General features: G+C 39.7%; 1 protein-coding gene across 1 annotated transcript in view; it reads left to right on the plus strand.

Annotated features, from left to right (window-relative positions):
- USP38 (ubiquitin specific peptidase 38) overlaps positions 1–21,019 on the plus strand; it is a 534,729-nt gene that overhangs the window by 315,043 nt on the left and 198,667 nt on the right. Inside the window, exon 7 of the mRNA XM_044062265.1 lies at positions 7,273–7,366. Coding sequence (XP_043918200.1) covers positions 7,273–7,366 — 94 coding nt within the window. The remainder of the gene's footprint in view (positions 1–7,272; positions 7,367–21,019) is intronic.

The following is a 21,019-nucleotide window of genomic DNA, read 5'->3' on the forward strand; positions in this document are numbered from 1 at the left end:
AGGTTTAGACTTCTGGCGTTGAGCAGCATTGCCCTTAGTTTTTTTTTTTTGTTTGTGTTGTCTATGGGGGTGGGTTTGTCTTTTGAGCCTTGCCTAAAAAAGATACTATGGGGGAGGCAAGAGCCTTTGCCAGTATTTGAAAACCCAGGGGTGACAGGTGCAAGCCGTCCCTAGTGAAGCAACATGACTTGTCGAGCATGTCATCCCAGGATGACAGACACTGGATCCCCTTTGAATGACACCAATACTTAAGTCAGTTGTTAAAATTGATCATTTTGTCTTTATACTGTGGCATCATTCATGGTGAGGGTAAGATGCTACTCAAGGTCAGGGTCATACCGGCCTGGGCTACATGATCAAAGAGCTCCTGTACGTCTTTTTTCATGTAGTCCAGGGAGGTACGTCTCAGGTCATTCACACCAGCATGGACAATGATGGAGTCATATTTGTACTTGCTTCGGAGTGACCTGAGTGCTTGTGTTATGTGGTGGATCCTGGCAACCGGCAGGCAGCTTACAGTGACCTTCTCCTTGTTCAGCCTGGTGAGTGGGACGTCAGTGTGTCTGACAATAGAGTCACCTATTACAAGTGTATTAGGTGTGTTGTTTAGCCTTAAGGGCTGTGACTGTGTGGCACACTGACTTTGTGAGCTATGTGCTACGTGGATATTGTTTCGTGGTAGGTGTTGCTTGGATGTCTGCTTTGGAGGTCTCTGCTGCTTACGCAGATTTTTATTTAGAGCCTCCGAGTATGTGTTTGTGTGTTTGGTTTGCTGATGCGATAGGTCTATGTGAGACTGGATTTGTGGTGTGTGTGGTTACCTTCTCCTCCTGACAGGCTGTGCCAGTACTGGGTTGAGAGAACTTAGCCTCCAGTTTGGCTATATAGTTGCATCTCCCACATATATTTGAGCTTTTTGGGAGCAGGAGAGGGTGGTCTGTATACATAAGGCCATAAGGAAATTGTAACATTGCCTCAAGATTCCCAGATTCACCAGCTGGACTGGAGAGTAAACTCAAAACTGACCTTTGGACATGCCTGAATAATATAGGGAACTACTTATTGACTGATCAGAAAGAACCAATAGGGAGCAAGTGCTTAGAAGGAGTATAAGAGGATGTAGTGCTTTAGTTTGTGTTTACCTATGAGATTACTTATACGAGCAAGTGCAGGGCTTTAGAATGAAACTAGAGTGCTTATTTTGAGATTTAGAGCGGATCTAAGGGAAAAAGTGAAGAGCAGACTTTGTGGAGCCGGGAATAGTTTAAACCTGTTTAAGCGGCGCTGCCCGACGCTGCTCTGTGCGCAAGACCGCGCAAAAAGAGAGTTGCCGGGTTTTAAGACAGAGAGATCAAGGAGTTTGGAATTGACCCAAAATGGCCAATAAAACTACAGCTTCCAGGTAGTAACCACTCCTACAGGGACAGGCAGGCTTCTCGGTGTTAACCACTGGTGAACACAGAGACTTGCCTTTAGCCCAAGCAAGCACTGGCCTCCAAGAAACTTGAAGCAGTTCAGAACAGCAAATCTGTAACTGAACTTTCTTATATTTCAGAAAGTGGGAAAAAAGCAAGATTTTTTTTTTTAGTTTAAAGGTAGCAGAGATACACAAGTAGCAAAATATTCACAACAGTGCAATAAATGACCCCACATTTGAGTGCTAGGCCAGAGTCAGGTAAAATGCAGTTTTAAGAGAAAAAAAAACAATTTTAAATTAAGTGCAACACAGGAAATGCAGTAAACAGGCTCTAGATGTGTTCTAAATACTGTTTCTAATACAGATATAACCTTTAGCAAGTCGGAAACCGCCGAAAAGTAGGCGGCAAAGCAGTAATTCTAAACAAAAAATCAGAAGAAAATACTTAAAATCTCAAAAGTGGCTCCTTTCTTCTCTCAGCGTTTTCTCCCCTTGGTAGGTGCTTCAGCAACAACTAACAAGCCTGGAAAGGCGCCAAAACCATGAGGCAGCAGGGTTCTAAGGGAGAGAGATCAAGGAGTTTGGAATTGACCCAAAATGGCCAATAAAACTACAGCTTGTAGGCAGTAACCACTCCTACAGGGACAGGCAGGCTGCTCAGTGTTAACTACTGCCACTGGTGAACACAGAGACTTCCCTTTAGCCCAAGCAAGCACTGGCCTCCAAGAAACTTACAAACAGTTCAGAACAGCAAATCTGTATCTGAGCTTTCTTAAATTTCAGAAAGTGGTTAAAAAGCAAGATTTTTTTTTTTGTTTTAGTTTAAAGGTAGCAGAGATGCACAAGTAGCTTTCAACATGATAATAAGCAAATGCTCTTCAGCATGATAATAAGGAAATGGGGATGCCCAGACATAGATCTATTTGCCTCCCCTCACAACTGCCAATTGCAGAGATTTTGCACAAGGATTTATCACAAGCAAGCATGGAAAGTGGATGCCCTATCCTTCAGCTGGAAAAATCTAACAGTATATGCTTTTCCCCCACTGCCTCTCCTTCCCAGGGTACTCCTAAAGGTCAGACAAGAAAAGCCAAAAGTGATACCGATTGCACCAGACTGGCCACACCAGCACTGGTACCCAATCCTAAAGAGCTTGTCTCAAGGTCCAGCATGGATATTGCCTGAAACTTCTCACTTGCTGACCCAACAAAACAATCAGATCCTGCACAGCCAACTCAGGACCTTAAATCTGGCAGCATGGCGGATAATGTAGCCATTCATAACACTCCTCTTTCAAAAGCTGTTATGGATGTTATCTTGGAGGCCAGTAGGACCAGTACCAGAAAATCTTATGCAGAAAAAATGGAAGAGATTCTGTGCTTGGAACAAGGCATTGACACGTGTGTACCAAATATCCCCCAGATTTTACAGTACCTAACTGAGATGCAAAACTTTTCTTTCTCATCTATTAAGATTCATGCCTCTGCCATTTCAACCCATTACAATACGGAACCACCTATATTTTCTCATCCTTTAATAAGGCAGTACCTCAGAGGGGCCAAAAACATTAGGCCTCCAAGGAGAGTACCAATTCCGGCCTGGGACCTCAATTATGTTTTGGAAAAACTCACACTGCCTCCTTTCGAGCCAGCATCAACAGCAGATATAAAATTCTTATCCTGGAAAACAGCTCTGCTCCTAGCAATAACCTCTGCAAGGTGAGTCTCGGAGTTACAAGCACTCATGGCTGTGGAACCTTTCATCATTTTTCATCCAGACAGGGTTTCTCTGAGGACAAACCCTACATTTATGCCTAAGGTGGTGTCCAGTGTGGCCCTCAACCAAACCATTCACTTGCTTACCTTTTATCCAAATCCACAGAACAAGGGTGAGAAAATTCTGCATTCTTTGCACATACACGCAGTTACGCTTCTACTTGGACAGAACTAAAGCTTTCAGAAAGACTGAGCAACTTTTAGTGTCGTATGCTGCAGGATCACAAGGAAAGGCTATCTCAAAACAGACTATTTCTAAATGGATAGGCCATTGCATCCGTTTCTGCTATTTTCAAAATGGCAAATCAGTGCCTAAGGGCATTAGGCCTCATTCCACCAGAGCAGCAGCCACTTCAGCAGCCTTCCTCAGAGGAGTACCAACCAAAGATATCTTAGGGGCTGCAACTTGGAGTTCAGTGCACACCTTCACAAAGCACTACCACTTACCTCTTCACTCTAAGTCCAGAGCAGGCTTTGCCACTGCAGTTCTGCAGGGCCTCATAGCCTCTCCTAATCCTATTTAGCCCAGCCACCCATCCTCAGCTTTGGGATTCAACCCAAGAGTAATGACTGCAACAGTGAAACACGATGAACATAGTACAGTTGTATACCTACCGTAAATGTAGATGTTCGAGTGTATTCACTGTTGCAGTCCAGGTTCCCCACCAACCATCTCCCTTTTCTTTGCTGGCACTTATGCACTTCTCTGTCCTATACAACCTATTTGGTGTATTTGCTTGTAGATGAAGGAAATGTTGCTTTTGTGCATGCATTTTTATTGGCATATTTTTCAGCCTACCAATTTGGGGGCACCTGACATTTAGGGCAAGAAAAACTGATGAAAATGGCATCGGCTGCATCTTTTGTACCCTGGCGTACTGACGTCAGGGAAGAGGTGACAGCAACCGACGCCGGACCTAGACTTTGGAATTCTGGCCGACTGAGGGTAGCCTGCCAGCACGATAACCCAAGAGTAATGACTGCAACAGTGAATACACTCGAACATCTACATTTATGGTAGGTACACAACTGTACTTTCTTCTGGGGCAATTCTGTTTTGAGGATTAGGCACTTATACATAACTTCTGTACCTTACACCTTGATTGTGGGGGCATATGTTCAGTGTATGGCACCTGGAAGGAGATGAGGCTTTGGTATGCTGACTTGATGTTCAACTGTGTTCTACAGGATATCCCATTTATAATGAATACTGCAGCAGTGAGAATGAAGACATCTACTGTTATAGTAAGATCTTACACAACTGTACTTTTTCCATGGTAAGGAGTCCTTGTAGGGAATAGAGTTTTTGGTTAATATTTGTAGCATTGAGTAGTAATATGCTTATCTTATCCAGATTCTGTTTTGTTATGTTGAAAACTTTTGAAGACTGTCACATAAAAAAGGCAATGGGCAAGGATACATGTGCAGGGCATCCATAGCAAAGCAGTTAGGACTTCCTACCATGTCCTCCCAGGCTGACATATGTTGGCCCCCCTTTGAATGACACCAGAAGCTAAGCCAGTTGTTGAAGTTAATAATATTTTGTTTGTATTGAGACATCATTCTCAATGATGTTAAAATGCTACTCACAGCTAGGCTCATACCTGCCTCAGACACATATTCCAAGAGCTCCATCATGTCTGCCTTCATATAGTCCAGAAATGTACATCTCAAGTCATTAGCACTCACATGCAGTAAGAGAGTGTTGTATGTGCACTTGTACCTGCATGATGTGATGAATCCTGACCACAGACTGTGAACCTTTCTTTGCACAGTCTGTTGAGGGTTGCATCAGTGTGTCTTATAGTGCAGTCACCTAAGGCTAGGTTGTTGGATTATGTGGAGGTTTGCCTTGTGGGCTTTTGAATTGAAACACTGTGACTCTTACATGTATGTTTCAAAGTGATTGAATTCTTGTTTTTTGTGAGGTTGCCTAGGATACATTTAGGAGACCTTTGTGGTTTAATTAGGTTACTTTTAAGAGCCTGTGCGTATGTAGGTCTATGTGTTTGGTTTGATATGTATCTGATAGGTTTAGTGCAGTGTTGAGCAGTACTAAAAGCCAGCTTATTTGAAGAATTTTCATGTGAGTTTTGCTTTCAATAGCATTAAATACCTGCACATCTCATACACTGTGTCATTTTGTTTTAGTAGTAGCTGGTTGTATGTAAACATGAGACAAATGCTGCATTGTCTCAGGATGCCCATTTCAACCAGGCTGGATACAAAGATGGTTGGAATGTGCAAAGCTATGTTTTGAGTGCTTAACTGGTGTGAGCTGAAGGGGAAGTAGCACCTTTAAGATTTGGAGTTGATTACTGGAGGTGGTGTTTGTCTGGCAGTGGAGATGGTGCTGGTCTCAATATAGCTGCATGAAGCTAAGAATCAGTAATCATTACTTACCTCACCAGAAATAAAAGTGTAGCATTCATCTCAAACTGGCTACTTTTAAGCAATGTTCATCCTTTCTAGTGATAGGTAGTCTCTAGGAAGGCTAGGCAATAATGTCCATTGACTCCTTCTTTCACCAGGACCAAAATAAAAGCACTAATGCAAAGCTGATTCCTAAGAAACAAATAGCCCCAGATGATACAAATTTTTAAAATAAGATGGAAAAAGGGGTTGATAACTTTGAATACTGTAGTGTGCACTAAGTAAGTGAGGTGGGATGATATGAAACAGAGGCTGACTCAAGCTTTAAGAGTCTAAAGGGGGGGGGGGGGGTTCCCAGTATGATACTTTACTGCCCACTAGAATGAGGAGATTAGATGAGACTGGGAGTAACTTCCAGATTTACAGTGGGGATTGACAGCTCAAAGGCCACCACACTTAAAGCATGACAGAGATTGAGAGGGTTGGGTAGGAAAATCCAATGCAGTCACACGCCATCAGTGGTCTCACAGTACTTGGAGTTAAATAAGAATACAGCTAAATAAGAAATCCTGTTTTTCAGCTTGTCCTACTAATTAACTAGATTTAATTCTGTTTCAGACATTAAAGTGGAAAAGGAATGTTTTCTAACTGACCCTAGACGGGAACTTTTAAAACTCCAAGGAAAAAAAGCTTTAAGGTAAAACAGAATTAACATAACATAAGCTGTAAAATGATAAGAGCTAAAATAAAAAAAATAACCTAAGTATCCAAACTTTAAACAAATAAATCAAATCCAAAATCCAGAGCAGTCACACCCCAACACTAGTCTCATAGCACATACAGTGAAATAATAATGCAGCTAAATAAGAAATCGTGTTTATCAGCTCCTTCCACTAATTAGCTAAATTATTTTTCAGTCGATGAGATGGAGAAGGAATGTTTTGTGTAATTGACCTTAGCCAAGAATGTTTAAAACAAGAAAAAAAACTTTAAAGTAAAACAGAATTTAAAATAAAACAAGTTGTAATGTAATAACTCTAAAAATAAGAAATCATGCCCTCTTTCTGTCGGCATGAAAACTGTGAAGGGCTTGGAACCCAGACTGTTAATTTTCTACAGCTCTGCTTGAGCTGTCAATGGGCTAAGATCATGGAAAGTGCCCTGAAGCTTTGGAAGCTGTCTGGGTGTTATATCCTTTTCAGGATATAACCCATGTAGCTAAGGCTACTGCAGCAGTGGTCACTCAAACATCAACTGCTAAGGTAAGTTTTTTGTGGTGTAAACCAAAATTTGTATTTTGATAGTGACTTCCTTGTTATCTTATTTTATAAATGTCTGATGTGGTTAGGAATAGAAAGATGTGCAATTGCTCAGGGGTATGTGGTTCAGATAGCAGTGTCTGTTCTCTGCCACTGCAGAATTTAATCAGAGGAGGTGACTTCTAAGTATCCCACATAGATTGCTCATTTTGTTGCCTTGCAAATTTTCCTCCATTAGCCAAGATGGTAGAAGTTTTACAAATCCAGGTGCAATGCCAAGTACAAGTCACTGATGAAAGCAGTGATTAGAGTGGGACCACGTTTTCTCAGTTTGTGCACTTCTACAGTATCATTGTAGTGCAGGGAGTTAGGAGATGCTTTTAAATAATGTAAGCATATTGTTTGTCATCCTGAATTTTTTTTTAATAAAGCACTCTTTTCTTTTCAGTTTTAGAAGAGCTGTTTTATCTCTGAATTTGAATGGTTCACTTGTGTTAATGAAAAAACTTCAACATTTGTTTGCATTTCTGGCTCACACTCAGGTATGTGTCACTCTTACATTTCACACTGTAATTAAACTGGTACTTACAGGTTTGCACATCTAATCTGTAAACAAATGTTTAAATGTAAATAGCACTGCTATGGTTGCTTTATGTTCATACAACCGAGCTAATAAACAAGATGAAATGCTTCCAGCTAAGGCCTTTTTTGATGTTTTAAAAAGTTAAATGGCCCATTGTAAAAAAAAATGGAAAGTGCTTGTTGTTTCTTTCCTTCATTTTTTCTTATTCATTAATGTTTTCCCTTACTTTGTAGATGTTCTTTATCATTCTTCATTTATGTTAGCCACTGAAGTTTTAACTTCTTCCCTTGTTTTTGTTCCAGTATTGCTTTAAAACTATTTATTTATTCCAGTTTGTTAACTGGGGTACATCACTGATCTCAATGGACAGTTTCCAGACTCTGCCCAGAAACATTAAAGTAACAAAAGAAAATATGATATAATAAGGTATGTAATGAAGTTAAAATATATTGAATAGTTACAAATGAGTTAGTTATAAGTGCACTGGAAAATTAGTATAGTTTGATTTGATTGGTCCCTAAAACAGGAATTGGAAGCCATTTATCTAAGTATATAAAAAAGCACCAACTCTATTGCAACAGACTTTAAAGATTAGATTAGCCCATTTCTTGATACCTATAACAGAGCCTTCTTGAATACTTTTTAGTGATGGAGATGGAAGAAATACATAATACTAGAAAAGCAAAAGCCACTACAGTGGAAGAGGCTTTTGCCCACTTTTAGTAACTTTAAGCAGCACTGCTGTTTTTCCAACTCCAGTTTTTGATTGCATTCGGGGCCAGTGTTAGTATTTTGCGAGACACCTGCAATTGTCAAGTTGGAGGCCCCCGGGACACTTCCAGTCAAAGTATCACCCTGTCATTGCTACTGCTTCTAAGCAACATTTTAGATAATGCTACAGAGTTTTAGGGGTAGTATTCACAGACTTAACTATAGCTATAGTCCTTTTACAATTTGACAGGCCTGTGTACTACACTGTGTTGTCCCATTTCGGAAAGGTGGATTGACAATGACTAGCATTTAATTGCAATGGTAATACATTATAACAACTGTCACTCGTCCGTCTACATTCAGATAACAAACAAGGCGGGGTAGTTCATTTAAGATGCTTTATTATACAGAAGCATAGGATGGATAGCAGCATTAGTAAAAATAAACAAACTGACCAACAGATAGAGCTTACACACATGTATGCTTACATCTCAACAGCTAACTACAAAATGACACTCTGTCCCTGCACATGCTCAGTAATCAGTATACATAGTACATGTCCACAGGAGGTTTCTTAAAGTGCTATGTTCACTGATGTACATCCTCCCTCTTAAAGAAAAGACTGCACTTATCAAAATAAGATTACAATTAGGCATGCATCAGTATAGACAATTAGAAAAATAAACACAATGTTCAGGTTGTTCATATTGTTTATGCCCAAGTCGCTGTATATCTGGAACCATGGTCTGAAGATTCGACCGGATCTTGTGATATAACCATCAGGATTGGACTTAATAACAGTGACAGGTTTTCTGTGAACAGCTCACCTCAAGATTTGTCACAGGAATGGGGATACTCTCTGGAGCTTGAACTGGAACACCCAGACAACTCACTCTGAGATAGAGTCTTTCCCACAGGCCATCTGGTATGGTATAGGTTCGGACTGACATCTGGGTCTAACTTCATGGAGTACACAGCTGGAAGCTTGCCTAGTTTGTCTTCGAGTAGATCAGCACAGGTTGAAAAAATAGACTGGGGAAAATTAGAGTAGTGGTCTTTTAAGTTAACATGGTGAACTCCCTTATTAAATGAAAGCAGTCCCATTTTCAAATAGTGTCTGAGGCTTAATAACGACTGGATGTGCCTCTTGACCACATAAAGTAATAAGTTGTAATGTCTACCAGCAGAGTAACATGAAAGCACTACTGGGCCTTCGGTTTGAATTTCTTCACCACCATCAGTAACAAGCTTCGCACACTTTGTCAAATCAAGCCGTTCACTTTTACATACTCTAACAAATGTTTCTGCAGACATAACATTGCACTTCGAGTCATTATCAACTTTGAGCTGTATGGGTTTGCCATTTATCCAAACAGTGCAAAATACTTCATTCTTTGCCCATAAATCAACTGCATTGACCGTCTCATTAAGTACTGACACACCATCATTATAAAGAGTAGGAGATGCCACATTACTGCTGTCTAATTGAGCAACTTGTTTTTTAAAATGTTCCCTTTTAGTAAAAGAATGAGCACTCTTTGATTTACAAAATCTTTTGAAATTATTCCATTTATTACATGTGTAGCATTGTTGACCAAAAGCTAAGCATTTTTCTCTTTTGGATTCATGATTACTGCCACAATTACGACAGTTGGCAATTAAACTAGGATGGGGCCCATGCTTTGAGTTTGCTGACTCACTCAATGCTTCATTGAGGCTGTGCAAACTCTAGAACTTGCTAGAAAGCTCTGAGGTTTAGCAGTGGGTGTGTTAGAGACTACAGTTGCTGCCGTGTGCCTGGACCTGTTTTTTTAACCACGTTCTGCATACCATCTATGTGAGCTTTGCTGCAGTGACTTCTAAAGCTATTGTCATTTGTAAGCATATTTGTATGCTGTTCTGTGAGTTCATATATCTGACGAATCTCAATGGCCTTATTCAAAGTTAAATCACTATCACAAAGCAAAATCTTTTTCATACCATCATCCTTAATACCACACACAAGTCTGTCCTTTATTAACTCCTCTCTTAAATCACCAAATCTGCACATTTTTGCTTTATTTCTCAGATCAGTTATATATGCTGCATTCCCCAGGCTTTTGATCCCTTGTGTAAAATAAGTGTCTTTCCATTGTAACATTTGCCTGGGGGTTACACATTTCTCTAAATTTACATGTTATGCACTCAGGGTCCTCCCTTGACCCCGGCCTGTACAACAATATGATGGTTTTCCCCCTATCCAGCATAGATAGCAGGTGCATACACAAATGAATGTTCCCTTTCAGTGGCTTCTGACCCAGCTAAATTAAGTAGGATAAATGCCTTTGTACAGTCATCGTTGTCAGAAAATGCAGCCTGTATGAAAATGTCATACTCTTGCTCAAACACTGTCCAGTTCTCAGCAATATTATTATCAAACAGTAGTCGACCTGGTTTTCGAAAACCTTCAGCCATGCCAACAAAGTATGTGTGCTGTACATTACACTGAAAATGTGGCCCTTGTAATTATGTACAAGCAAGTTGCCTCTCGGCAGCTTGCAGTAGCACACAAATGCACAATAAACTCTTCAAAATACTATACTTTGCAAAATATGCTCTGAAATGGCTGTATTTGCAAAATAACTTTACTGTAACAACTCACAAACATGCAAACACTTCATACACTTCTGATAGTGTCAGTAAATACAAAATATGCGGATTCGCAAAGTACGTATTCTAGCAATATTGGACATTTCGACTGGGTAGCCTCAGTAAATACAAAATATTGCGGATTCACAGAGTACGTATTCTAGCAATATTGCACATTCCGAATTTTGTCTGTATGCCTCATTTCATATTTAGCAAATAAGAAATAGTTTGAGTAAGTTTAACATTTGAAATTTCTTTCTGACCGTTTTTTTTTTTGCAGATTATACATGTAGCAGGGATGGTCCACTTCTGTACATAACATCAGCCATGGCTAGATGCCTGTCAAAGTAGAAAAACTGGAGTTCTTTCTGGCTATTAGATTATGCCACTTCTGACACCGTATCGCTCCTCCCTCTACAGTTACATGACAAGCAAGGCAGGGTGGTTCGTTTATGATGCTTTATTATACAGAAACACATCAGGACAGATAGCAGCATCAATAAAAAATAAACTAACAGAGCTTACATACATGCATGCTTACATCTCAACAGCTAACTACAAAATGGCACTCTGTCTTTGCACGTGCTCAGTAATCAATACACTTAGTAAATTCCGACAGGAGGTTTCTTAAAGAAATATGTATACTGATCTACAACACTTTATGTACAGGTGTATCCTTAAGAGAAATGGTGCCGTAGGCAAAAGGGTTCCATGTCATCTCTTCCCAATGCCTACTGTTTTGCCCCCCCTCCCATAAATACACACATGCTCTAGTGCTCCACCCTTTTTACACCCACCCAGGCTCTCCCACGCCATGCATATTACTTTTTTCTTCCTTTTCTTACATTTTGCCTTATTGTTCAGTTTTTTCAAGAAGCTGCAGTTTTCTTTGTCCTCTGAAGTATGTTTTTTTTTTGTTTACAACCTTTCTATTTAGTTATGCCTTGAACAAAAATTATGAAAAATGAAATGAATTCAGTGTTGCTGTTAAACTTCACTTTTCAATGTAACTTAGCTGGCCAAGACAGCACAGTAATAACTATAGTTTCATAGGTTCATACTAGGCTATCTGCCCTAGGGCATTTATAAGCCTAGCCAGAGTGTGTTTGACTTTCTCCATCCATTTTAAATTAATTTTGCTATGCCCTTTTTCGAGGTTAGTATACTGTGCCTCTGTCGAACAGTGACACAGAAGTGATACCGGGGGTAAACCTACGATCTCCCTTTCACTCATCAAGATTCCTCTTGAAGAGAGTCAATGAGGGACTCTGCCTAACCTGGACTGGGATTTTATTCCAGAGTGAAGGGAGCCTCTGGGTTATGAATCTGTCCCTCCAGCTTGTCCTATTTATTTCAGTGCTGAGGCTCAAGTCTCTCGAGTGCGTAGCTCGATGGGATTTGGATTTTCTGAGGTGCAGCATGCCCATTAATTCCGGGTTGGACATGGCTTTATACGTCAGGCACAGATCGCCTCTGAGCAGGCGGTATGCCACTGAGTAGAGCTGGAGTTTCTTTAACCGGGCAGCATATGGCATCTGTTTGAGCCCTTTGATCCTCTTGGTGAGGTAGTTTTGGGGTCTTTCCAGTTGCTGCAGGTGTCTGGTAAGATACATCCCAAAAGGGGCATTGTACTCAATTATGGGCCTGATGAGGGATAAGTAAAGAGGCACGATGACCTCCCCTGATCTAGATGTGAATCCCTTCATGATTAGGTGGGCTATATAAAATGTTTTTCTAACCACTTTGGCCATGTGGTTGTCAAGTGAGAGATTGCTATCAACTTGGGTCCCCAGGTCCCTAATTACTTCTTCTGTACTTAATGGATTACCACCTGTGTGGTAATTTGTGGGCACTTTGTTTTTGCCAAAGAGGATGACTATAGACTTTTTGGCATTTAGCTTGAGGCCATGGCTCTGGCACCAGTTGTCTGTTTCTATGAGGCCCTTTTGGAGGATGCTTGTGTCGGCTGGAGAGTCGATTATGGCACCCAGTTTGCAGTCATCTGCGAACTTGGTCAGCCACAGTCCTTCCGTGTTGGCCTGTACCTCCGAAAAATATATACCGAACAAGAGAGGTCCCGGGACTGAGCCTTGTGGGACGCCACTTGTAACTGGTTTGGAGTCTGACATGGCTCCAGCAATTCTAACCATGTGGGTTCTGTCCTTGAGCCAGTTTGCAACCCATCTAGTGATATAGGGGTTTATATTTAAGCTGGTGAGCTTATCTATAATGCCCGAGTGGGGTATTGTATCGAAGGCTTTTGCGAGGTCTAGGTAGGCTGTGTGGACCTCCTTCACCTCGTCAGTGGCCTTGGTGACTGTTTCAAAGAAATCAACCAGGTTTAAGAGTCAGGATCTGCCCTTAACAAAGCCGAACTGGGTAAGATCCAGTGCCTGTAGGTCCCCAATATCTTTATTTATGAGGTCCATGATGATCTTTTCCATAGCTTTGCAGACCAAGCTAGTCAGGCTTATGGGGCGATAGTTTCCATGATCCATTGAGGGCACCACCTTTGTGGAGAGGGACCACTGTTGCTGTACGCCACTCTTTGGGTACATATCCTGTAGTAAGGCTGAGATTGAACAGTAGTTTTATGTTTGGGTTTAGCTCTTCTTGGAGTTCATGTAGGATGCAGCCCGGGACACTGTCTGGTCCCATTGATGCTTTGTATTTTGCTTTGGAGAGGGCAGCTCTTACCTGAGCATCTGAGATGTCAGGGGGGCAGCACTCTGCTGGGATTTGCCCTTTTGGTGGGGAGGAAGGGGGGAATTTGCGCTGAACCTGTCAGCTGAGATGTTGGCAATGTCTGTGGGTTCGGTGTATTTTTTGTCATTTTGGAGTAATTCTGAGCATATCTGGGAATTCTCACCCAGTTTCCTAACATAACTAAAGAAAGCCTTGTGATTATCCTTAGTGTCCTGTGCAATTTTTCTCTTGAAGCTGGCCTTAGACAATTTTATGAGTGCCCGTAGTTTTTTGCTAATACTGATCAGAGATGCCTTCCCTTTTTGGGATTTTGCTCTATCATGTAGTAGCTTCCTCCTTCTATTGTATAGTTTGTTTATGGCTGGGGTCCACCAGACAGGACGTCTGCCTTTGGAGGATTGGGTCTTGGTTTTATTTGGGATTGCATGATCCATGCATTCGTGAAGGTGTTCATAGAATGCGTTTATAAAGGATTGTGCAGTCTGGGCCGTATTTTCCACAGGCCCGGGGGCTTTGAAAGATTCCACCTTGGTTTGAGGAGTGTGAAATTTGCTTTAGAGAAGTTTTTCACTGTGGTTTTCAGGGCAGGGGGTGGAGTCGGGATGTGAATATCCAGTGAGATTAGTTTATGGTCTGATCTTACCAGTGAGGGATACACTTCTGGTCTGGAGCATAGAGTCCCCATGTTGGTGATGATCAGGTCCAGTATGTTTTCCCCTCTTGTGGGAGTGGTAACAAGTTGTCCCATAGCATTTGAGGAGGAAATATTTCAGTTAAGCCAGGAAATCTGGAGGGTGCCAGGCCCCCAAGAAGCCCTAGACTTATACATGCTCTGAGGTGCATTTTGGATCATTTTCCCAACCTTTTGATACAGTGGTGGCCTAAACAAAAATCATGAGAAAGAAAAGAATTTTAATCTTTTTTCTGTTTTTTCTTTTCTTTCAAGGAAGAAATATGTTGTCCCCAGGGCTTAATGTTCAAAGCTGACAAGGTCGCAGCTTATAATAAACTAGCAAGATATTTTTTGAGATGATGCATAAATCCTCTCTGGGAATTCTGAGAGTAATGCCTGCCCCCCCCCCCCAAAAAAAAAAAAAAAAGACAGTCACTGTCTCTGCATCCCTGTAGTGTTGGCTTGGGATGAAAGCAGAGCTTCAAATGGCCATGGTCATGTATTTCAACTGACTGCTTTATATATACATAACATACCTCTACCCTCCACACCCTTACACCCCACAGACAACCACCTATGTAAATGCCTGATATGTAATTGTGAGGAATGTGAAAATGTTATGGTCACAGTAATGTAGTCCAACTTTTTTTGTCCTTTAACATTACACTGCCCCTTCACAAGCTTTTATATTTTTATTTGCACACCTCTGAGGTTTGTCAGAAAAGTAAAAAGCAATTGCTACACTGTCCCAAGCCCCAGCAAGGGCTATAATTATCTCATGTGCATACCTCTGTGCTTTGATAGTGAGTAAAGTTAAACAAGTGATGAGTGCACAATCCCCAGACCTGCACGCAAGCTACAGCAAGCGCTCCTGTACATCAGTCTGAGTAGGTCTGGTTTTAGAATGGGTGCAAATGAGGGCAGATGCCATCACTAAGTCAATATCAAAATCCATTTATACACTCTGGGGTGTGGAGGCAACCAGACCCCCTAAAAGCTCTAAATGTTTGAATGTTTTGTGAAGTATTTTATGCCTTATTTTTGAAATATAATTACTTGTCAGCTACATTCTGTCCAGCATTATTGTGCATGTACAGAGATAAAAATCAATGATATTTTACATGCGGATGCACAAGGAGATACATACACTGCATGGTCACCTTCAAGGAAACTGAAGGAATGCTCAGTTCACCTACTACATGTCTTTAAAGTGTTAGAGGAAACCAGAGTGCATGGATGGACATGCCCACAGACAGGGAGGGCATGCCATCTCCACACAGAAAAACCCACAGTCAAGAACGCAATCAGAGCAAAGCACTGTGAATGGAAATGCTACTCACTGCACCACTGTGCCAATGAAGAGTTGCTTTCACATACCTCATATTCCTGTCAGACCACCAAAAATGGCCACGTATAAGGTCAATGTTTGTGATGGTAAGTGAAAGAAATTATGGCCAATTTGTTATTCTTAAATAGATTGCAGCCATGTCTTTCACCCACCCCACTCACAAGCATGATGGCATTGCATTATCTGTGATAAAAGTGAAAGAAATTATAGACAAATTCATACTCTTACACTGCAACCCCCCCCCCAAAAAAAAAAGGCACACAGACAAGCATAGTCATAACAGAATTAGTTTTACACTGATTTCAGCTGTTACACTATATAGTGCAACACTGGTAATGCCACACCAGCTCAGTGACCGCTGTTTAGCAGTCATCAGGAGCAATGCATATCTGTCAGTGTCCTTGATTTTGCCTCATATTTATTCCCTTGTACTTCATAAAAAAATATGTATTTTCTGGTGAATCAATAAGGATTATAAACAGCCAGTAATGTCAGACATTAGAGTATTAAACTTTTTGTTGTCCAAAAAATGCATTTAGATGCAAAACGTGTTATTCTGTTACTGTTTTACGTAAATTAGAGTAATATTTAAAAAGTGTACTTGATTTTAAGCCTTTATTCTGTCATCATTTTTGGCTTTGTCCAAAATTCTTGAGCAAAGAAGTTGAAATTTATAGTATCTGGTCTCCTGCCAGTGTTTATAAAACCCACTAAAAAAGAGAAGTCCATCTCTGAAGATCAGTAGCATTTGTTCTTAAAATCCCATGTAACCACTGAGATTGGTTATGCTGGGTTGTTAATCTCTAGAGCTTAACTCATTCATATTCATTCACTGATTACCATCTTTATCCTGGCAAGGTCATATCACAACCCTGTATGTAATCAGAGAATGAATGATCTGTTTTTCCCCTCATTTCTTCCAACCCGCAGCAGCTTTTGTGGTTCCCCCACGTAGTCAAGGATGATTAGGGTGCCGGAATCCAGCTATGGTATTAGCTTTAGTGGAAAGAATACTCATCAGCAGGATTTAACTAAGTTAAGGGCACTATGTCAGTAGTAAAAAAAAAAAAAATGAATGACATTATAAAGTCCACTACTTGACAAATCAGTGTTACTTCAGTTGTAAAGAAGAGAAGTGGTATCAATTCTTAGCATTCTTCATCCTGAAAGTTATGGTTATTCACCTGGTTTATCAAGTACACAGGAATTCTGTACTAACTTTTGTTGGTTTGATGACCATGTAACTAGATGTCAAAGGATTCGCTGGTACCTGAAGCTGGCTATGATTACAGGCTGTTCTCAAGAATATTTCAGTATTGTACAGGAAACGACTTGGCTGTATTAGGGTTTTGTGTTACTTTCCCCATTCATACCAGCATGCATCTGTATTTAAAACTGAAAGGTGTAAACATTTACCAGTACCTGCACAGATTCTACAAGGTTAAAGAAATTGAAAGAAATGTCCTTGTACTACATCTTGCAGTGATTAAGAGGATTTTTGCATGGCACAGATTGAGTCGCCACAATTTATAGGCTTGGAGTCTTGGACCATGATTAGTCTTTCCGGTTATCCACCATTTTTTCTGTGTGATGCACACACACACACACACACACACACACACACACACACACACACACACACACACACACACAACACACACACACACACACACAACACACAACACACAACACACGCATTAAAAACAGTTATAGGCATTTTTTTTATTTGGCCATCTTCTGTTAAGAAACATTATATGGAGGTAATGAGAATCTCAGAATCAGACTAGACAATCCCTCCATTGTTTTAGACATTAAATTTAATGAGATTAGGAAAGCTAATATTGTGTATAAATTCTCTGTTTCCAGCACCCAAGAGTGCAGGGATGCTTTATAAGACTTCTTGGGAAAGGCAGGATCTTTGTAATAACTAGAATGCAGACCCTTGCACAGTCTCTCCACCCTTTCTCTGTCTTAGAAATCTGTACCACTGACTGATTTGCCTTTTGAAAGGAAATCAAGGTTACTGCATATGTTTGGTAAGAAAGTATATAACCTTAGTAGCTTGGCCATGGTAAGTGTGAATTATGAAGTATATACAGCTACATGCACCATCTCTGTTTTGTGTGAAGTAAGGAAAACAGTTTAGAAACTCCCAGATAGTGATGACAAAGATAAAATAGAAAAACTTAACTTAATGCTACAGCAGGTAAGATTGGTATCTATGCTGTGGAAGCCATATCGATGGTTATTATGGAAAGGCATGTCAGGCACAGAAAAAAAAAAGAAAGAAAATTTAAATGTCAGCTTTTCCAGTAACAAAGGACAAGATTTTGGTTAGAATCATAGCTGGCCGAACCAGCATACTACCAACTCAGCTTCTCAAGTGAAGACACTCAGTGCAGTAAGCCGATGGCTACATTAGAGCCATTGTCATATTGCAGTTAGATTCATGCTCACCCCATTGAAGACCAAAAAAAGTCAGTTCCTTCTGCTGGCAATAGAAAGAAAGAGATTTTAATTTTCTTTGTTTACTTTTAAATTATATTATAGCAAGCAAATGCTATAGTTTAGACCATACACTAGTGCTACAACTGCAACTCTCAGGTTTGACCATAGTACATGTTGCATTTAAGAGTAATCCAAATCAGCTGGAAAAAAACATTTTCAAGAAAGGTACATATTGTCAGGCAACCTTATGAACAGGGCCATTTCCTTCTTCCTTCAGGCTCAGGTACAAAATGCAAATACCAATAAAAGTCTTTCAAATGTTTTCATTCTGTCAATTCATTACACCCTTATTGATACCCCTGGGAGATGGCTCCCAGTTTCATTTACCTTCTTGACAGGAAATAATCACAGACAGGTAGATATTATAAACAGTAACCAGTTGCAGAAAAAAGATTGTATAACTGCAACTTTATTATTTCCTTCCTATCCCTCCATATTAGTTAATTCCAAGTCTACTGTTGATGATTCTGTTAAAGTAAGCAGTACAGTGGCTAACTCCCAAGTTAGAGAGAACAGTGCTATTTAAGACTAGTCCTGAATTTGTCATACATGAACATGTTTATGTAAACAGGAAATTCACGTTGGCAGCACTGACAACACTACTGCTTTACACTGGAAGGATCTGTTGTAGGAACTCTGGATATGAAAGACATTTGCTTACACATTCCATTAAAACTGTCACACAGGGAAAATACCTCTGGCGTCAAACAAGTTTATCATCATTTTTGCTGTCAGCTGAAAACCGATTTGGTATGTGTTTAATTTCAATGTCTGTGATCCCTGGGGAGGAAAAACTCAACCATCTTTCCTTATCTAGGTTATTCTTTTCTTATGGCTTCAAATCAAGACCTGTTACTACATCACGTCAGTCTGGTACTGTCATTAGGGATCACAATAAACAATGAAAAATCATCCCTGATCTCTGCAACTTCAGTGAACTTCCTTGAAGTCATCATAGACTATTAAGATAAAAGTCTTTCCCAAAAGAAGCAGTTTGAAAGTCTGAATGTACTGATAGACTTTTCCCAATGACATGCTATTACAATTAGTCAGTATCTAAAGCCTGTGTGATTTGTCATTGTACATCTTTACAGTGCCTTGTAAGTATGTTACAATGAAGCTTCACAAGTATCTACAGCTAAACTTCAGATTTCCTAGAAACTGCCATCAGTCTTGTAGAAAAGGAGTTTCATTGGTGGGCATACCATGCTAACCTCTCCAAAGGTGTGCCCCCTACTTCCTCTGACCGTAAACTGCATAGGAAAAAATAGGAATTGTGGGAACAGTACATACATGGGAGGAATGAAGTTTAAAAGAAGGCATGACTTAAATGAGCTATGTAATGTTTGACTGAAAACAGTTGGGTAGATTATAAGTGATGTATAAGGTTTGTAACTGGGAGTGTGTCAGTATGGTTTGTGATGTTAAATGCTTGCAACTAGGGTTGTGGTTTGTTTTCATTTGTAATAAATGTATGATTGCTTATGTTGTGCTTGTTTAATAAAGAGGTTTCTTGTTTAAAAAAGGGACAGGAATTGAGTAATTTATGTTGCTTAGGTTGTATGATATATAGCAATATATGTGAAGCATAATGTTTGTTCATTTTAACTTGTTAATAATAGTTTGATTACTTTTATATAAATGTGCCTGTGTCACAAGTGATAATTCAATAAAGGTATTTAAAAAAAAAGGTTGAAAACTGGTGAGAAGAGTTTATGTGACAGTGAAACCTTAAATAGTTGTTGCATTCAAGGAACCCCCATTTATTTCACCTTCTGAGATCATGTAATTTTATAATTTAATAATTATAATTGGTAGGCAACCCTATGTAAATAGCTGAAGCATGCTTATGTTATTAATAACAAAACCTAGTAACAAGAAAATAATTGCTTTCATTTTCCTATATTTAATTTTAAAACAAAGTGTTTAAGTTGCTTTGAATTTGGCCAAGAGAATGAATTGGCTATGAAATCTCTGTATCTGTTCCACCATTAATGTGAAGCTTGTGACTCGTGGCTTTATTACAGTACATTCCATTAGAGCAGCAGAAACTTCAGCAGCTTATTTCAAAAGTATTTCTGCATGAAGTATTTTAGACATGTTCACAGTGTAGTAGTAGTGCAGGCCTGACATGCCAGAGATCTCTTAACCTTTCACTGGGCAAGAAGTACCAAGTACTGTCTGCGATTCTTCTTAAATGTTATGATTTACTTAGGAGCATAGGAACAATGGTAGGCAAGCAATTGTGAGTAACATGAGATACTTTAACCAGATACACCTTAAATGTGAAAGTTTGTGCCTCCCTTTTCAGTTATTTAATAGTGTTCACCTCTTAGAATAAGATAATACAGTTGTGTGAATTACTTATAGTAACAACAAATGTTGAGGAGAAGTCACTGTAAAAAATAATGATCTGATGTTGTTAATTTTCTTTCAATTCATTGGGGTTTCTGGACTCCACACAGTTTTATTTAACACAAATTGTTAAGTGCTTTCATCAATCCAAGTTATCTTCATCAGAACAATTACTACAAGGAGAAAAAAGAATTTAAGTAGGTTAAAATCAACTACTGTTGGATAAAAATAAATTGGCACCCACCTTAGTTGAAAAATAGGCTTCTCACCCACCCCTTTAGATATCTCATTATTAGTTTTAAAAATGCTCCAGTTTTTATATAAAATATTTTTCACCCCACTATATAAGGGATTATATTGTACAACACATGCTTGTGCAAAATTGGTGGGATGTTCTAAAATTGATGCACCACCCACTTCCTGTACTTTCAAGGGTCCTTTGCCTAAAAGCTGCTTATATCTCTTCCCTCATTCATCACGGATTCCTTGTAGAATAGTCTCAACCAAATTATTGTCTACAAACATATTTTTCAAGTTAATGAATTCATTCACAATGTCCTCTTTTTGTGAGGTCATTCGTGCAATCCTTATAGCCTGCCCCTTGATAATAATTTTTTTTCCAAGATAGAGGATGATGGCTGTTAAAATGAAGGTGTGCATTACAGAAGGTCTTCTTGCGATAC

Source organism: Protopterus annectens, chromosome 2.part1, assembly GCF_019279795.1.
Source record: "Protopterus annectens isolate FY-2018-M chromosome 2.part1, PAN1.0, whole genome shotgun sequence".
NCBI classification, from domain to species: domain Eukaryota; kingdom Metazoa; phylum Chordata; order Ceratodontiformes; family Protopteridae; genus Protopterus; species Protopterus annectens.